A 15036-nucleotide genomic window follows, 5' to 3' on the forward strand; every position below is an offset into this window, starting at 1 on the left:
CTATCCTCACCCAGGTCTTTAGCACCACCACTACGATCCCCATCCCAACACTGCCTGAAGGAAAAAAAAAAAAGGGAATTAAATGCTCATTATACATTTGGAAGTCTTTTTGCTCTTCCTCTACGGAAAAGGCAAGACCAAGTCTTGAGGTTCAGCAGCACTATCTCCCTGCAAAGGCTCCTGCAACAGCAGCCCGCTCTGCCCTGGCCAGATGCAGTTCTGGAAAAGTCATCCCTGCAAGCTCACCTCACCAATACACCTGGCTCCACCTTAATGAGTCCAATCCACAATTCAAACTCCCTGCAAGCCCCTCCTAGGGCCTGGGGGCTACCCCAAAGACAAGAACAAGGAGGATTCTCTGCACCTCCTCTGCTGACCCCACCAGGCTTGACCTCCACTGGTCTACCCCTGCCCTCTGAACTCCCCCACCTCAGTCACACACTCACTCTCTCTTGCTGGGATAAGACCAGTGCTCCAGAATGAGTGATAGGTGGGGATTGTCAAAGCCACTAGGAAAGGGGACAGGGTGGGTGAAGATGGACGAGACCGTGCTCTGGGCCCCAGCGCATAGGGGGCAGGGACCACACACCCTCCCTTCCACCTTTGTCCTCTATCACTGGGCAATAAACCAGGCCTCACTTAAACCCACCCAAGCTCTTCCATTCTTCCTCCTCCATAGGGCACCCTGAAGCTGAGGCCTGCAGAGTGAGGGTCAAGGAGTGGGGGATGTCAAAATTCCCCCCTCGAGTCCAAGGACTCCTCTGGGGCCTTTGAGCCACCAGGGGTAGGAAGGGGGAAGGAAGGTTGCAGGGCCCCAGACAAGTTGTGATGGTGTCGGATATGTGCCCTTCAGTGGGCCATCCTTGAAGGACTTGGGGGAGATGCAGGAGCCTGAACACCCCAGAACTGCTCTCTAAGCTACCAGCCCCATTCTGTCACCCACTCACAGCCCTTGCTAGTGTTTCCGCCCGCCAAGTGGAGGGGGTGAGAAGTACCCGGCCTCCTGCATGACTCCCTCATCCCACGGCCCTAGCTGGTGAGTGCCTGGGGAGAGATGCTGGCAGGATGGGAGGAGACTCCCTTTACTGTTTATCCTGCCTAGATGTGTGGAAATTTCTCTGAGAACGGATGCTAAGGCCTGAGGTAGAGAATTTGAGAAGCCCCCTGCCCTTGGACTATTCTTCCTCAGCTGCAGGGTCCTTAGGACCCTGGGAAGGCGCCAAGGAGCAGCAGTCAGGCCAGAGGCTTCCACAAAGCATCCACGGATGGGAGGGCGGGGCGTAGGACACGGGAGGCTGGGCAGCCTCTAGACTCAATCCCAGCCCCACCAGGTAACCCTTCTGCAACGATCTTCCCATAAACCAGTTTCCTTACTTGCAACCTCCCAAGCGCATTGGGCGCCCAGGGTCACAGTTTATTCCAGCCGTACGTACTGCCGCGGCTCCGGGCGGCATGCCTGCCCTGCTAGGCTCCCTGCGTGCGCAGCCCGCGGATCAGCTCGTGCACCGTCTTATTGAGAATGCCCCCGTGCACGCCGCGTCGGCCCATGAGCACAAGGAGCGCGCGAGGCGTGTGGCCCACGCAGATGGCGCGCCCGTCCAGCCCTTTCGTGCGTGTATCCAGCACGCCGTCCCCCTCCGCCAACAGGTAGTCGCGGATGACGCAGCAGCGGCGACCCGCCACGCTCAAGCCCTCCTGCAGAAAGGTGCGCCGGTCGTGCCCGATAAGCACGCCCACCTCCTGCGGTGAGATAGCCGCCAGCAGGCCCCCGGGCCGCGATGCCCACACGCAGCGATTGTCCGAGTGGCCGACGATGGCCACGTCGTCGATGCGCTGGTCCCGCAGCACCGCACTGATGTAGCCCTTCCAGTCGCCCATCACGCTCAGTGCTCGCCGCTCCGCCTTGCGCTCGCTCGGGAGGGATGTCCCTCAGAGATGAGCACTAGGAACGCCTGCGGCGCTATGACGTATGAGAGGGGCGGGTCTGTGATGTGAGACACGGCGGCGTCACAGAGCGGCTACCTAGGCTGGAGAATGGGGGACGTTCACGTTTTATGCCTAGGGAAGCTGTAAAGTTAGCTTGCGTGAGAGAATCGCGTAGGACTCAAAATGACCCTCGAAACCCAACTTATAACGGCCCATCAAAACGATGGGTTTAAGAGCAAAAAGAAACATGTCTTGTCTGGACAGCAGGACCTCTCCGCCTGCAAGGGAATCATTCAAGTCCCAGACTGTGGTTCTCAAACGTTAGAGAGCATCAGAATCCCCTGGAAGTCTGTTACAGGTTGCTGGGCCCCACCCCAGAATTTCTGTTTCGGTGTGAGATGTAGCCCAAGAATCTGCATGTCTAACAAGTTCCCTGGATACGCTACTGCTGGTCCAGGGTCTTAGAGACCCACTTCCCTAGTGCGAGTTGGGGTGGGGATGAGAATATTTCAAGCTCCCTTCGGGGTCCATACTAATGGTAAGCATTTCTAGTCATGGTTCTCAAACGTGGCTGCACGTGCAATTACCTGGGGCGTTTAAAAAACATACCACTACCCACGCCCGATTCCTAGTGATACCGATGTAATTGGCCTGAGGAGGATCTTGGGCATAGACAGGCACAAAAGGCTCCCCAGGTGATTACGCTGTATAGTTAAGTCTGAAAACCGCTGCTCTGTGAACTTAAAACGTGAATGAGTTTGCTATGAGGAAAAATATGCGGAATGATCTTACAAAGGCTTGACACACGGTAACGCTCAGTAAATGCTAGCTGGACAGGAGGCTAGACCTTGCGTGTTAAAATCTCATAGACCCTGTTCTCTGAGGGCCATGGAGAAGCTGCTCACTGGTTTTTTGTCTTGGCACTTCCAACCCCTGAAGAGCTGTCCCTCTCAGCACTTTCAAAGCACTTTATTGAGTCCCTGCGCCATGCCTGGCGCCCGGCTGGCAGCTCTGGGGGGAAAGAGACACAATCCTTGCTGTCCCTGATCACGCCTCAGCCACCCTCCCAGGAGGAAAGATGAGTCCCTGGGCGGTCAGGAAACGGTGTGCTCCCGGATCCAAGCCAGGTAGTTGGCCACGTCGGTGTAGACGCCCGGTTTGTAGCGGTCGCCACAGCCTGAGCCCCAGCTGATAACGCCTCGCAGGATTAGTCGGCGCTCTTCGGCCTCCTCTTCGCACACGAGAGGACCCCCAGAGTCACCCTGGATGGGGGACACGCAGCTCAGCGCCCTCGGCCTGGGCTCTGCACCCGACGGGCTGGCGAGAGAGCGCCAACTAGGCCCAAGGGCTCACCTGGCACGCGTCAGTGCCTCCCTCGAGGAAGCCAGCGCAGAGCATACCAGGGAGGATGGCGGCTCCGTGCACGTCCGGGGCCGAGCAGCGCTCCGGGGAGATGAAGGGCACCTGCGCCTCCTGCAGGAAGCTGGAATATTCCTCTGCTCCTGCGAATCCAGAGTGCCTTTCTCACACCCCTCTAGACAATGCTCGCCGCCCGGACGATGGATGAAGCTGCACCAGGCGCTTCCAAACATTCAGGTCCTTCCTCCCCCGCAGCAAGCCCGAGAGGGAGGAAGTTGCCGTTAACTCCATTTCATCGGCAAGGAAGCCGAGGCCCGAGCCCGGGACTTGAACGCGCCGAGAGGAAGCAGAAGGCCCGCCCCCAAGCCCCAGCGAGGGTCTCAGAATCTGGCTCCCAAAGTAGTCCACCCGCTGCTCGAGCGCTGAGCCAGAGGCCAGAGGGAACCAAGAGTAAGTGAGATTCTCCCTGTATCCCTAGGAGATTTGGGGACACCAACAGTGAATCCCAGGCCTTGGGAGAAGTGGACTGCAGAGACAAGGGACCTGCACGTTCTCACAACTCATCAGAGCAGCGCCGCCTGTCCAATAGGCATTCTGGACCATATCAAAGTTGGGGGCTTCTCTGGCCTACCCTGGTGGCCAAAGGTCTCCCTCCGGCCCCCAGCTGCTGTGCCTACCCTCGAACTGGTGGCCCCAGCCGGCCACCTCGCAGAGCTTGTCCTCGGGTTCGGCGGGTAGGGCGGCGCCGCTCGGCAGACACACCGGCTCAACGTAAGGCGTCAGGAGCGCACAGCTGCCGTCCGCGCTCTCCTGCAGGCGCAGCAGAGCTAACCCGGGTGGAGAGGAGCGTGAGGCGGGGACGCTGGGGCCCCGAGCCCTCCCCACCCTTTCTCTCCATCGTCGCGGGGGCGCCCCACGCACCCAGGTCATGCTGGTAGCTGATGGAAGAGAAGGCCTCGTGCAGGCTGTAGGAGCGCACGGTCAGCGTCTGGCACTGCTCACAGCTCTGGTTATGGCGGTCCTGGCCCAGCACCACCGTCAGCTCCTCGGGCGCCGGCCTGCGGGAGGGGAGAGGAAGAGGCAGCGCGCTCGGAGTCGGCCACAGCGTTCGGCACCCTGCTCCCGAACCCCTTCGCGGGTTTCACCGTCTTCCAGCGGAGCTCCGGAGGAGCGAGGGGAGGGTGGAGAGAAGGATGGAGCGGGGAAAGATAGACCGCGGGTTCGGGTGTGGGTGGAAGCTGACTCGGAGGATAAAGGAGCGAGTGTCGAGGAAGGTGCGCTGGGGGGGCGGCTACTCGCCGGTCCTGCAGGCAGTGAGCCGCTGTCAGCACCCAGCAGGGGGCGATGAGGCTGCCGGCGCAGAAACTGTGGCCCCAGTACAGCGCGGCGAGGTAGGGGTGCGCCCCGGGCAGCGCCACTAGTCCGCCGACGATGCGGCTCCGCGAGGACAGCCCCTTTCGGAGCCGATGTCCGCAGTGGACCGGGCTGGTCGTGGGCAGGGGAGTCCGCTGCTCGGGTGCCGCAGGCAGGGCTGTGGGAGGAGCCCAAGCTGAGGCTGGCCGGAATCTAGCTCACTCTGCGCCCTCTCTGTTCGAACTTCTCGCCGGTCTACCTACCTGGGGTCTGGGACTGAGGCAGAGCCTCGGTTGTGGGCTGAGGCTTCTGCAGTGCGGAAGGCGTGGGCATGGGCAGGTCCTGACGCCCAGGGAGGAGCCGGGTCGAAGGTGCCGCCCGGGCGGGGATCTGGCACCGTGCCAGGTCGCAATACTCCCAGCTGAGCCGGTCGCCCCTCAACACGTAACACCACGGGCGGGTGTCATTATCCGGATTCCTATAAGCACAAGAGGGGGCGCTCTTAGAGCCTAGGGAGCCCCAGAAGGCCCTAGAGCAGAGGGGGATGCCCTACCCCGCCCCATGCAGAGCACCGGCAGAAGGCATGGTTGCCCAGTCCCTGGCTTAGCGCCTGCTGCGCAGTCAGATTCCTGTAGGAGGTTTCCGAGACCCACGGCTGACATGGTGCACCCGAGAGAGTGGTTCTGGCCATGCCGCGGTAGCTGAGCCCGCGGCCATCATAGCAGCTCGCCTCGATGTCTGGCGAAAGAGGGGGTTCTCTGAAGCCAGGGGATGACTCTACCATCGCCCTCTTATCCACTTTGCTTACTGTCCCTCATCCCTCTCAGCAAGTTCTTCCCACGTGGGGGTGACCTGTTTCTCCTGAGACCCTCACTCACCCACTTCGCAGAAGGGTCCGATGTAGCCCTTGGGGCAATGACACTGGCGGTGGCCCTCTGCTTCTAGGCAGCGGCCACCATTGAGGCACAGGTTGGTGCTGCAGGCTGGGAGAAGAAAAGCAATGAGACACCCCTGAGCCTGAAGACCCCTCAGAGAGCTCCCTTTCCTTGGGCACACCACCTGACCTCCTGTCAGCTTCTCCTCCTGACCTTCAGCCCTCCTCCCTGGCCTGCTCTCAACCAATTTACTCACCCTGGCTGGCCAGCAGCTTGCAGAGGACACCAGGACTTTTGCACTGGCATTGCATCACATCTGTTGGCCCAGTTCTATGCCATATCTCATTCTCGTGGAAGAACTGGAGAAGCTGAGGCTCATGGCACTTCTCTGGGGACAAAAGGGGGCAGTGATCTCAGGAGAGGCTGGGACCATGCTAAATCTCTGCAGATCCAGGGACCTCTTCAGTGGGCCCAGGGCTGCTCCTGTTCCCCAGCGCCCCCTCCCCTGGCCCTTAGCATCTCCTTACCTCTCTGGCAGTGCTTCCCAGTGAGGTGTTCTGGGCAGAGGCAGTGTGGGCCGCTCAGCATGTTCACACAGGTCCCTCCCTTTTGGCAGGGGCTGTGTTTGCTGCAGTGGTCTGAGAGATGGACACCATGAGAGGAAGAGTGGAGAACCTGAGTCAGACAGATGGAGGCCAAGTCCCTACCTGAACCTCCTTGTCTTATGATGTTGATACTCCACGTTTCCAAGCCTTAGTTTACCCACCTGCAAAATGGGGCTACCCCATCCCAGAACTCTCCCTCTGAGCTTCTGAAGGGTATTGTGGAGGGAGGGAAGGGGCTGGGCCTAGAATCCCAGTTGTGTGGGGTCCGATGGTACCCAGGAGAGTAAGAGGGGGCGGAGGGTAGAGCCCTGGGCCACCACAGAGGCTATGTGCAGCACCTTTCACTTTCTTGGGCTCCAGGCAGTACCCCCATTGCTGGTCCCGATCAAAGTTGGGCGTGGTAGCACACCTGTAGAAAGAGATAAGGCTTCCCCGTTCTGCCCAGCAGACTGGCCTGCCCTCCCCTATCACAGCCCCCTCTCTCCAAGCAGGGTTCCTTGGGCAGAAGGATGGGCAGAGTTCATCTCTCCCAGCCCCCTGCTCCCACCTGTACTGGGTAGTCTTACCAGGGCCGGGGGCCTGGCCGGTCCTTGTGGATGCATGTGTGGTACAGCTGCCGGTGGTACTGGAAGGGGAAGTGGCAGGGCTCCCCAGTGACAGTGAGAACTGCAGGGATAACACACTCCCTGAGAACTTTCCCTGTGTCCAACTGCCCACGCACTGCCCCTCAGGGTCTGATTGGAAAAAGGACATAACCTTGAACAGATCATTGCTCGTTCAAGACAGCATCCTGCTTAAGTTGGGTTCTGGAGTCAGACAGCTGGAGTAGACTCCTGGCTCCGCCACCCGCTACCTGTGTGACTTTGGGCAAGTCTGCAACCCCAAGGCCCAGAAGAGTGCTTGCCACACAGGAGGGTCTTAATAAATACTTGTTGAACATTTAAGTCACTTAACCACTCTGAGCCTTGGTTTCCTCATCTGTAAGATGGCAATAATAATATTACAATTGATCCTCATTATTCACCAATTCCATATTTGCCAGTCTGCCTACTTGCTAAAATTTATTTGTAACCCCCAGATCAATACTTGCGATGTTTTCACGGCCATCTGTGGGCATGTACAGACTGGTTAACAATTTGCACATTCCCAGCTGAGGTCAAATGGGTGACTCTCTGCTTCCTGTTTTAGCTCTCATACTGTAAACCAGTGTCCTCTTCACAGTCTATGGAGTGTAGTGTTTCCACATTTTGTGCTTTTTGATGGTGATTTTGCTGTTGGAAATGGCCCACGAGCCTATTGCTGAAGCACCGTCTGGTGCTTCTAAGCACAAGAAGGCTGTGATGTGCCTTTCTGAGAAAACATGTGTTAGATAAGCTTCCTTCAGGCATAAGTTACAGTGCTGCTGGTGTGAGTACAGTGTTAAGGAATCAACAGCATATATGTATATTAAATAAGATGTTTATAAACAGAATCACACATAAAACAAGGTTTTATACTGATGGTTGATGAAGATACCATGACCAGAAGTTCACAGGAACCTAGAAATATTTGCTAATTCAATGTTTTCACAGTGACTTTATAGAACAGAACTATGGTGAATAAAGAGAATTGCCTGTCTATACTTCAGGAGAATGTTGTGAAGCTTAATGAGATAACACCCGTAAAACACTTAGCACAGTGTCTGGCACATAGTATGTGCTCAATAAGTATTTGTTGCTATTTTGTTGTTAAAGGCATAATGGCACTTGCTGAAGGCCAAACCAGGGCCAGGACAGTAAAGGAAGATAGAGGGACCTGAGATGGACCTATAACATGCAAATGGGATGAACAGAGAGGAAGGGGACCCTTGGGTAGGTGATTAGCAAGAATAGGGCACCAAGGGTGGGTCAGACAGGCGGGAGGAGAGCCTTTTGGCTGGAGTGGAGTGAAGAGAGGAGGCTGAGGGAGTCCAGGGTTGGATTGTGCTAGGCCTCAATGTCATCCTAAAGGGCCTGGGTTTGACCTTACCAGGCCAGGCTCACCAGAGCAGAGTCCATCTAGCTCACAAGCCCTGGTACATTGCACACTCTAGGTAAATATTTAGTGCCCGTTTAAAGAAAATTTATGTATGTGCTCCATTAGCCAGAAGAGAGGAGTTCAAATGCTCTCATCACAAAGAAATGGTAAGTTTTTGCAATTATGAATATGCTAATTACCCTGATTTGACCATTACAAATTGTATGCAGGTACTGAAATATAACTCTGTACCCCATAAATATGTATAATCAATATGTGTCAAATAATATGTATATAATATATATAAAATAATATATATAACATAATATAATATTAACTATATATATATTTAGTGCCGGAAATAAGAAGGCAATGGAGAGCTATGGCAGGGTTTGAGGAAGGGGGAGATGACAGGCACCTCTCATCTAAGAGGGAGTTTGATAATAAAAGCTAACATTTTTAAAGCATTTACCATGCACCAGGCTCTGGGCTGAGTGCCTTGCATGGATTAACAATTCATTTCTCCGTCTCAACAACCCTGAGAGATTTACTATTACCAGCCTGGATTTACAGATGGGGAAATTGAAGCTTGGAGAGGTCAAGTCACTGCCCAGAGGTCACTGCCCAGAGTCACCTAGCTCATAAGTGATGAAGCTGGAATTTAGAGGCATTTGGGCTCCAGAGCTTTGCTGTTGATCCCTCTTTGCCTATCAAGGACCCTGGCCTCTGTCTAACATGACTTATGCCTGTGAGATATATTGAGGAAAGGAAAAGAAGGTAGGAGGCTGGGGAAACTGAGGAAGACTGGTAGGAGCCTAGGTGTGAGGGCATCAGCAGCACACACCCTAAGCACCTGCTTGAGCCAGACTCTGGACTGGTCACTCAGAGATAGCCCAAGCCCTGCCCTCAAGGAGCACACAGCTCACTACCACTGTTGTTCACTGGTGCCCATGGGCACAAGACCTGGCACCTAGTAGGCACTCAGGTCTGAATGCCAGCCAGAACAACTCTGAGGATGAGAGTGAAGAGTATCCAGGATCCTCTCCCTCACTCCAAGGGCCAGAGACTGCCCCGAGACTGCACACTCCCCACCATACTCATCCCCACCCATGGGTGTCTTAGGAGGAGGAGCCGGGCTACTTACCCACTGTGGGCTCCCCCGCTCTGTGCTTATGCTCAATGGGGGCTTTCCAAGGTGGAGGCTGAAGGGGAGGAAAGAAGGCAGGGAATTTGCCTAGAAAGTCATAGCCTGCCCCTGATCCCAGGCTAGTCCTCAGCTTCCTCTCACAGCCCAGAAATGCAGAGATCTCCTCACAAGACCTGGACCCCTCCATCCTCCTCCGATTGTCTCCTCAAGGTCCCCTCTCCCCTAGAAATGCAGGCTTTGCCCTCAAATCCACCAGCTTCGGTTGTCTATCTCCTCATCCTGGGCCTTCTGGGCTGTCCTCACTTTTCCGTACAGGCCTCCAAGTCACCTGGACCCACAGGTCATGAGCAGAGGCCAATGCCGTGATAGGGACCCTCAGGGCCATCCTGGCATAATCCTGGTTCCCATGGCCCTCACCGAAAATGCAGGCTCCAGGCTCACCAGCAGGGACCCCAGGAGCAGTAGAGCCCTCATGGCGTCTGTCTGTTGGTCCAACTGCCTGCCCAGGAGTCCAGATCAATAGGGCTGGTCAAAGGTCTCTGAGGGAAGAGAGCAGGAAGTGGAGATCGGTCAAGCTGCCCTCCTGGGCCTGGTGGGGCACAGGCTGTTTGTGGAAAGCCAAGCAGGGCAGCTTCCTTGGCAGGCTCCTGAAGGAGGGGGAGTTGGGAGTTGGTGGGTGGGGATAGGATGATAAAGAGCTGAGTTCTCCCTCTCTTTCTTGGATAGTGGAACTGGAGGCAGGAATAGGGACATTCTTGTGTTCCAGATCCTACTAGGGATGAGGGGGTTAAGAAAATGAAAGAGAAGCTCCCTACTTTAGGGATCTTAGAGTCCATAGGGAAGTGTAGTAGTTTTCTGTTGCTGCATAACAAATTATCAGAAACTTGGCAACTTAAAACAATACCCACATATTAGTTCAAAAATCTGTCGGTCAGAAATTTGGTACTGTATTCCTGAGTTTACTGCTTGGGATATCACGAAGTTGAGATCAAGGTTGAGTTCTCTGGAGGCTATGGGGGAAGATTCACTTCAAAGGTCACTTGGGTTGTTGGAAGAATTCAGTTCCTGTGGTTGTGGGACTGAGGTTCCTGCTTCCTGGTTGGCTGTCAGTGCAGGGCCACCCTCAACTTCTAGAGGCTGCTGGCATTTCTGATTATGTACCCACTTCCAACTTCAAAGCCAGCAACAGAGAATCTCTCTTGTGTTGAATCTCTCACAATTTGAATCTTCCTTGCCAGGAAGAACCCCATCCCCTTTAAGGGCTCACCTGATTAGGTTAGGCCCACCCAGGATAATCTCTCTATCTTAAGGTCAACCGATTCTGGGACCTTAATTACATTTGAAAAATTCTTTCATCTAGATTAATCTTTGGTTGAATAACTGGGAGAAGGTGCACTTACACTGGGGGTGGAGATCTTGGGGGCCACCTTAGAATTCTACCAACCATTAGAAGCAAGCTAAGAAAGCAAACGATCCCACAAGAAAAGTGCTACCAAGGGACACTAAAATGTGTAGTGGGAGCAGGAGGGAGGGAGATGAGGTGGACATATGTTGTTTTTCCTGCCCAGCATCTGTCATAGTTCAGTAACGGCACCCTTGATTTTTTCTTTTAGAAACCTCCCCTTCCCCATTCCCTCCATGGGCCTCTAAGTGCTGCCAACTCTACCCTCAGTTCTAGGGCTGGGGGTGTGGCTTAGGTCTGGCTAATCCGAGCATGGCCTCTCTAGACCACAGTGATTGGTTCAGAGATAAAATACACAAATTATGCCAATCCAAATCTGTCTGGGGACTCTTGCCAGAACTTTTGAGAAAGAGGCACTTTCTCACTAAGCACGTAGAATGTGAACCTGGAGATGTTGATGGTCATCATATTCACTGTTTGGGGAGGGCCTTTGTGAAAGTGAAGGCTTCACATAGGAAAAGCAGAGCCAACAGGGAAGGAAGGACGGAGGGATACTATGGGCAGCTTCCAAGATAGTCCCCACCGATTCTCACCTCCTGGGATCAGTGCCCTTGTATAGCCTCGTCCCACATCGAGTCAGAGCTGTTCTGTGTGTCCGACAGAATATGGTAGAAGTGATGGTGTTTGATTTCCAAGGCCAAGTTATTTACAAAAGGCATTGCAGTTTCTGCCTTGGTCTCTTGTATTGCTCACTCTGGGGGAAGTCAGCTGTCATGATGTGAGTACACTCAATCAGCCCTGCAGAGAGGACTGTGTGGGGAGAAAGTAAAGTCTCCTAACAGAGTTTAGAAGTGTTTGTCTCCCCAAAGCTTATGTTGAAATCTGATCCCCAGTGTGGCAATGTTGGTAGGTGTTTGGATCATGGGGGCAGATCCCTCATGAATAGATTAATGCCCTACCTGGGTGAGGTCTCCATCTATTAGTTCCCATGAGTGCTAATTGTTAAAAGGAGCCTGGCAACTCCCCTCCCTCTCTCTTGCTTCCCCTAGCTTTGTAATCTCCTTGCACCCACCAACTGCCCTGCTGCCTTCCACCATGAGCAAAAGCAGCCTGAGGCCTGCACCAGATGCAGCTGTCCTGGAGTCATGAGCCAAATAAACCTCTTTATAAATTACCCAGTCTTAGGTATTCTGTTATAGCAATACAAAAACGAACTAACACACCTCCTGTCAGCAACTAGCACCAATTTGACAGCCTTGTGAATGAGCCACTTGGAAGTGTATACTACAGCCTTGACCAACATCTGGCTTGCAACCTCATGAGAGACCTCAGGCTAGAACCATCCAGCTAAGCTGCTCCTGAATTCCTGACTGTTAGAAACTGAGAAATGATCATTGATTGTTGCTGTTTTAAGCCATAAGTTTTAGGGTGATTTGTTACATAACATTTGATAACTAATACTGATGGATTGATTCCTGATGACTTTGAGAGCCTGGATCCTAAAACTAGAATATCCTTAATACTTCTCTATTATATGAGCCAAGAAAATCAATTCAAGTGGACTTCTGTCACTTTCAACCAAAGGAGTCCTGACTGATTCAAAGGAATTTATGGGAAAAGAAGACAGAACGTAGCGATTTATTAATTATGCTAGAAGAGAGGCATGCTGTGGAAGACTTCTTGGGACAGAAACACGGCAAGAGGGGTAATCAATGTCTGTTCCGTCTTCCTCTTCCTCTAGTCTCCCAGTTGCTGTTTGTGGGTCATTCCTCCCCAACGTGTGGTGAAAGGGTAACTTCTAAAGATCATCTCCCACTATGAAAGCCTAATGGACCAGGTCAACGTCTCCTGACTATAGCATAGCCACAGGGACCCAAACTCAGCCAAGGGGTGCTCTCTCCAATGACTGAATCCTGATCAAACCACACAAGGATAGCAAGAACAGTTGGAGGTCCGGAATTGCCCCACTTGGGCCCTGACCAGATTGTCCCTGCTACATGGCATAAGTCAGAATGCCTTCCAAAAGCCAAGCTTAAGCAGTAAGGAAATTCAAATTCATCATTTCACATCATAAGAGGTCAAAAACAGAGAAGCTCCAGGAACAAGTGCTTTCAGTGATTTAACAATGCCACCAAGAATCCAAGTTCTAAAGTTAATCACATAGAAGTAGGGAGTATAATAGTGGTTACGAGAAGGGCAACCTGGGAAGGGAGGGGGTGGTGGTGAGAGGGGTTGGTTAACGGATACAAAATTACAGCTAGACAGGAGGAATAAGACCTTTGTGTTCTATAGTACTGTATGGTGACTATAATTAATAACTTACTGGGGCTGGCCAGTTAGTTGGTTAGAGCACAACCTTATCCAAAACCAAGGTCATGGTTTTGGATCCCCATACCGGCCAGCTGCCAAACAAAAAAAAAATAACTTACTGTATACTCTCAATTAGCTAGAAGAGAGGACTTGAATGTTCCCAGCACAAAGAAATGATAAATGTTTGAGTTGATGGATATGTTAATTAACCTGATTTGATCGTTCCACATTATATACATGTATTTATGTACCCCATAAATAGGTACAATTGAAAAAAATAAAGTTAATTTTAAAAAAGCCCAACTTCTTTCTCTTTTCTGTGTTCTCAGTACACAAACCTTTAGGCCAACTCCCCTCGTGGTCACATAATGGCTGCCACAGCTCCAGGAATCACATCTAAATTCAATAATGTTCAAGTTTACAACTCAAATAACATGATTTTTTTTAAAAAGTTCAAATGAAGAACAGGGACCTTCCTTTGCACTAGTTCCTTCTTAGGAATGAGAAAATCTTTCTAAAAAAAAAAAATCCCAGGCAGACCACCCCTTATGGTTCATTGGCCAGAACTCGGTCACATGACACTCCTAAAATATCTCTGGCAAGGGTAAGGGGATCCCCATAACTGGCTTAGACCAATTAACCCTAGAGCTAGGTCATAGGCATGTGAGGTAAAGTGGCCACTGAAACAGAATTGGGACTCTGCAAACAAGGAAATGGAGTGGCATGGATATTAGGTTAACAACTGTAGTGCTTGCTCTGGGGATATCACCATACTTGCTGTTTCCTAGTCCTCCAGGGGCCCTAATTCTTGTCTGTTTTCAAGCCTATTCCTTCTAGTTGATGCTGAGAACCCCGGAGGATTCCCTTTTTAGTTATTTTTGGGGATTGCTGTTAAGTATCTAGCCATTTTCTGTTGCTTGCAGCCAAGAACTCTCTCTTCCTCAAGCTTCAAGTCACCCAGTTCTGTTCATTCCACTACCTAAAAATTTCTCAAATCTCTCCACCTTTCTCAATTCTTACTTTTTCTTTGACTTCCAGAAAATTCAAGGTGGCTACAGCTGTGGAACACAATTTCCACGCCTGTGATAGACATTTATCATTTCCCCTGTTTAGCATTCATTCTCCCTTCTTCTAGAAATGGACCTCCTCAGTGTTCCTTTGAAGAATCACCCACCTCCTTCCTCCATCTATAGGGATAAAGTAAATCTTACCCCATCCTCTGGCTGAGTGAAGCGAGCATGTAATTCAGACCTGGCCAGTCAGAACACCGCCTCTCTCTGTCCTCAGTGATTAGTTCAAAATGAATGGCTGACCCAAATCAAACCAATGAGAGGCAGCCCCAGGATTTTTGCTGGAATTATCAAGCTAGAGGCTTTCTCTTGCCACTGAGGTTGCCACATTCATAGCAAGTGAGTCTGGAGCTGCTGGCAGCCCTCTTTAACATTTCAGAGGGAGAGCCTGACTGAGAATAAAGATAACACAGACTAAAAGCACAGCCAGAATACAGGACAGACAGATTTTGAATGACACCATTTGAGACCCAGGATCCAGAGATACTTGAAATCAGAACCATCACCTACACTTTACGCTTACTTCAACCAATAAATTTCTTTTTTTGGCCTAAGCCAATTTTAGTTACAATCGAAAGTTCTAACTGATGCAAGAGTTCACACATTGTTACCAGGAAGTTACTAAAACAAAACAAAACAAACCCCCTCTGATCAGCTGTGTAAGTACGCAGCTTAAAGAACAGGAAAATGATAATCTTAGTAGTAGGATAGGGAAGCATCGGACTTGAGTCAGGAAGCCTTCAAATCCCATTTTGTCCATTGCCCCAGCGTGATGGTGGGTAAGAAGCCCAGTCTCTCTGAACCTTAGGGAAGGATGGACACTCACACTGTCTGGCAGCCTACTTGCGATGTTTGAATGGGAATGCATGTGAAAAGACAGAGCATGGCATATGGTTGGAGCTCAATCCAGCAATTCCTGCACACCTGCCCCGCATTCCCCCTCCACATCTGGGTCTCTTCTGCCAAAAGCTTTGGACTACAGCAGATAGGCAAC

The 15036-nt window shown here is 52.1% G+C and overlaps 2 protein-coding genes across 2 annotated transcripts; both read right to left on the reverse strand.

Moving 5' to 3' along the window:
- Positions 1-1464: 1464 nt before the first annotated feature.
- PFN3 (profilin 3) lies at positions 1465-1878 on the reverse strand. Its single transcript, XM_063083700.1, has one exon. The coding sequence runs from the start codon at positions 1876-1878 to the stop codon at positions 1465-1467; it is 414 nt and encodes a 137-aa protein (XP_062939770.1).
- Positions 1879-3020: 1142 nt separating this feature from the next.
- F12 (coagulation factor XII) lies at positions 3021-9734 on the reverse strand. The gene is made up of 14 exons (XM_063087946.1): positions 9678-9734; positions 9258-9315; positions 6685-6784; positions 6457-6527; positions 6041-6151; positions 5770-5901; positions 5517-5621; positions 5211-5376; positions 4902-5116; positions 4585-4816; positions 4207-4343; positions 3963-4112; positions 3280-3428; positions 3021-3188 (listed from the first exon to the last, which is right to left on the reverse strand). The coding sequence occupies exons 1-14, from the start codon at positions 9732-9734 to the stop codon at positions 3021-3023; spliced, it is 1851 nt and encodes a 616-aa protein (XP_062944016.1).
- Between the last annotated feature and the right edge of the window lie 5302 nt (positions 9735-15036).

This window comes from Cynocephalus volans, chromosome 2, assembly GCF_027409185.1.
Source record: "Cynocephalus volans isolate mCynVol1 chromosome 2, mCynVol1.pri, whole genome shotgun sequence".
NCBI lineage: Eukaryota > Metazoa > Chordata > Mammalia > Dermoptera > Cynocephalidae > Cynocephalus > Cynocephalus volans.

Excerpts from the sequence above, each read along its gene's own strand:
- PFN3 (XM_063083700.1), bottom strand. The coding sequence starts at position 1,878 with ATGGGCGACTGGAAGGGCTACATCAGTGCGGTGCTGCGGGACCAGCGC.
- F12 (XM_063087946.1), bottom strand. The coding sequence starts at position 9,734 with ATGAGGGCTCTACTGCTCCTGGGGTCCCTGCTGGTGAGCCTGGAGCCT. Across the intron at positions 4,817-4,901 it reads GCCTCAGTCCCAGACCCCAG|CCCTGCCTGCGGCACCCGAG; the intron begins GTAGGTAGACCG and ends CTCCTCCCACAG. Across the intron at positions 4,344-4,584 it reads GCTCACTGCCTGCAGGACCG|GCCGGCGCCCGAGGAGCTGA; the intron begins GCGAGTAGCCGC and ends CCCCTCCCGCAG.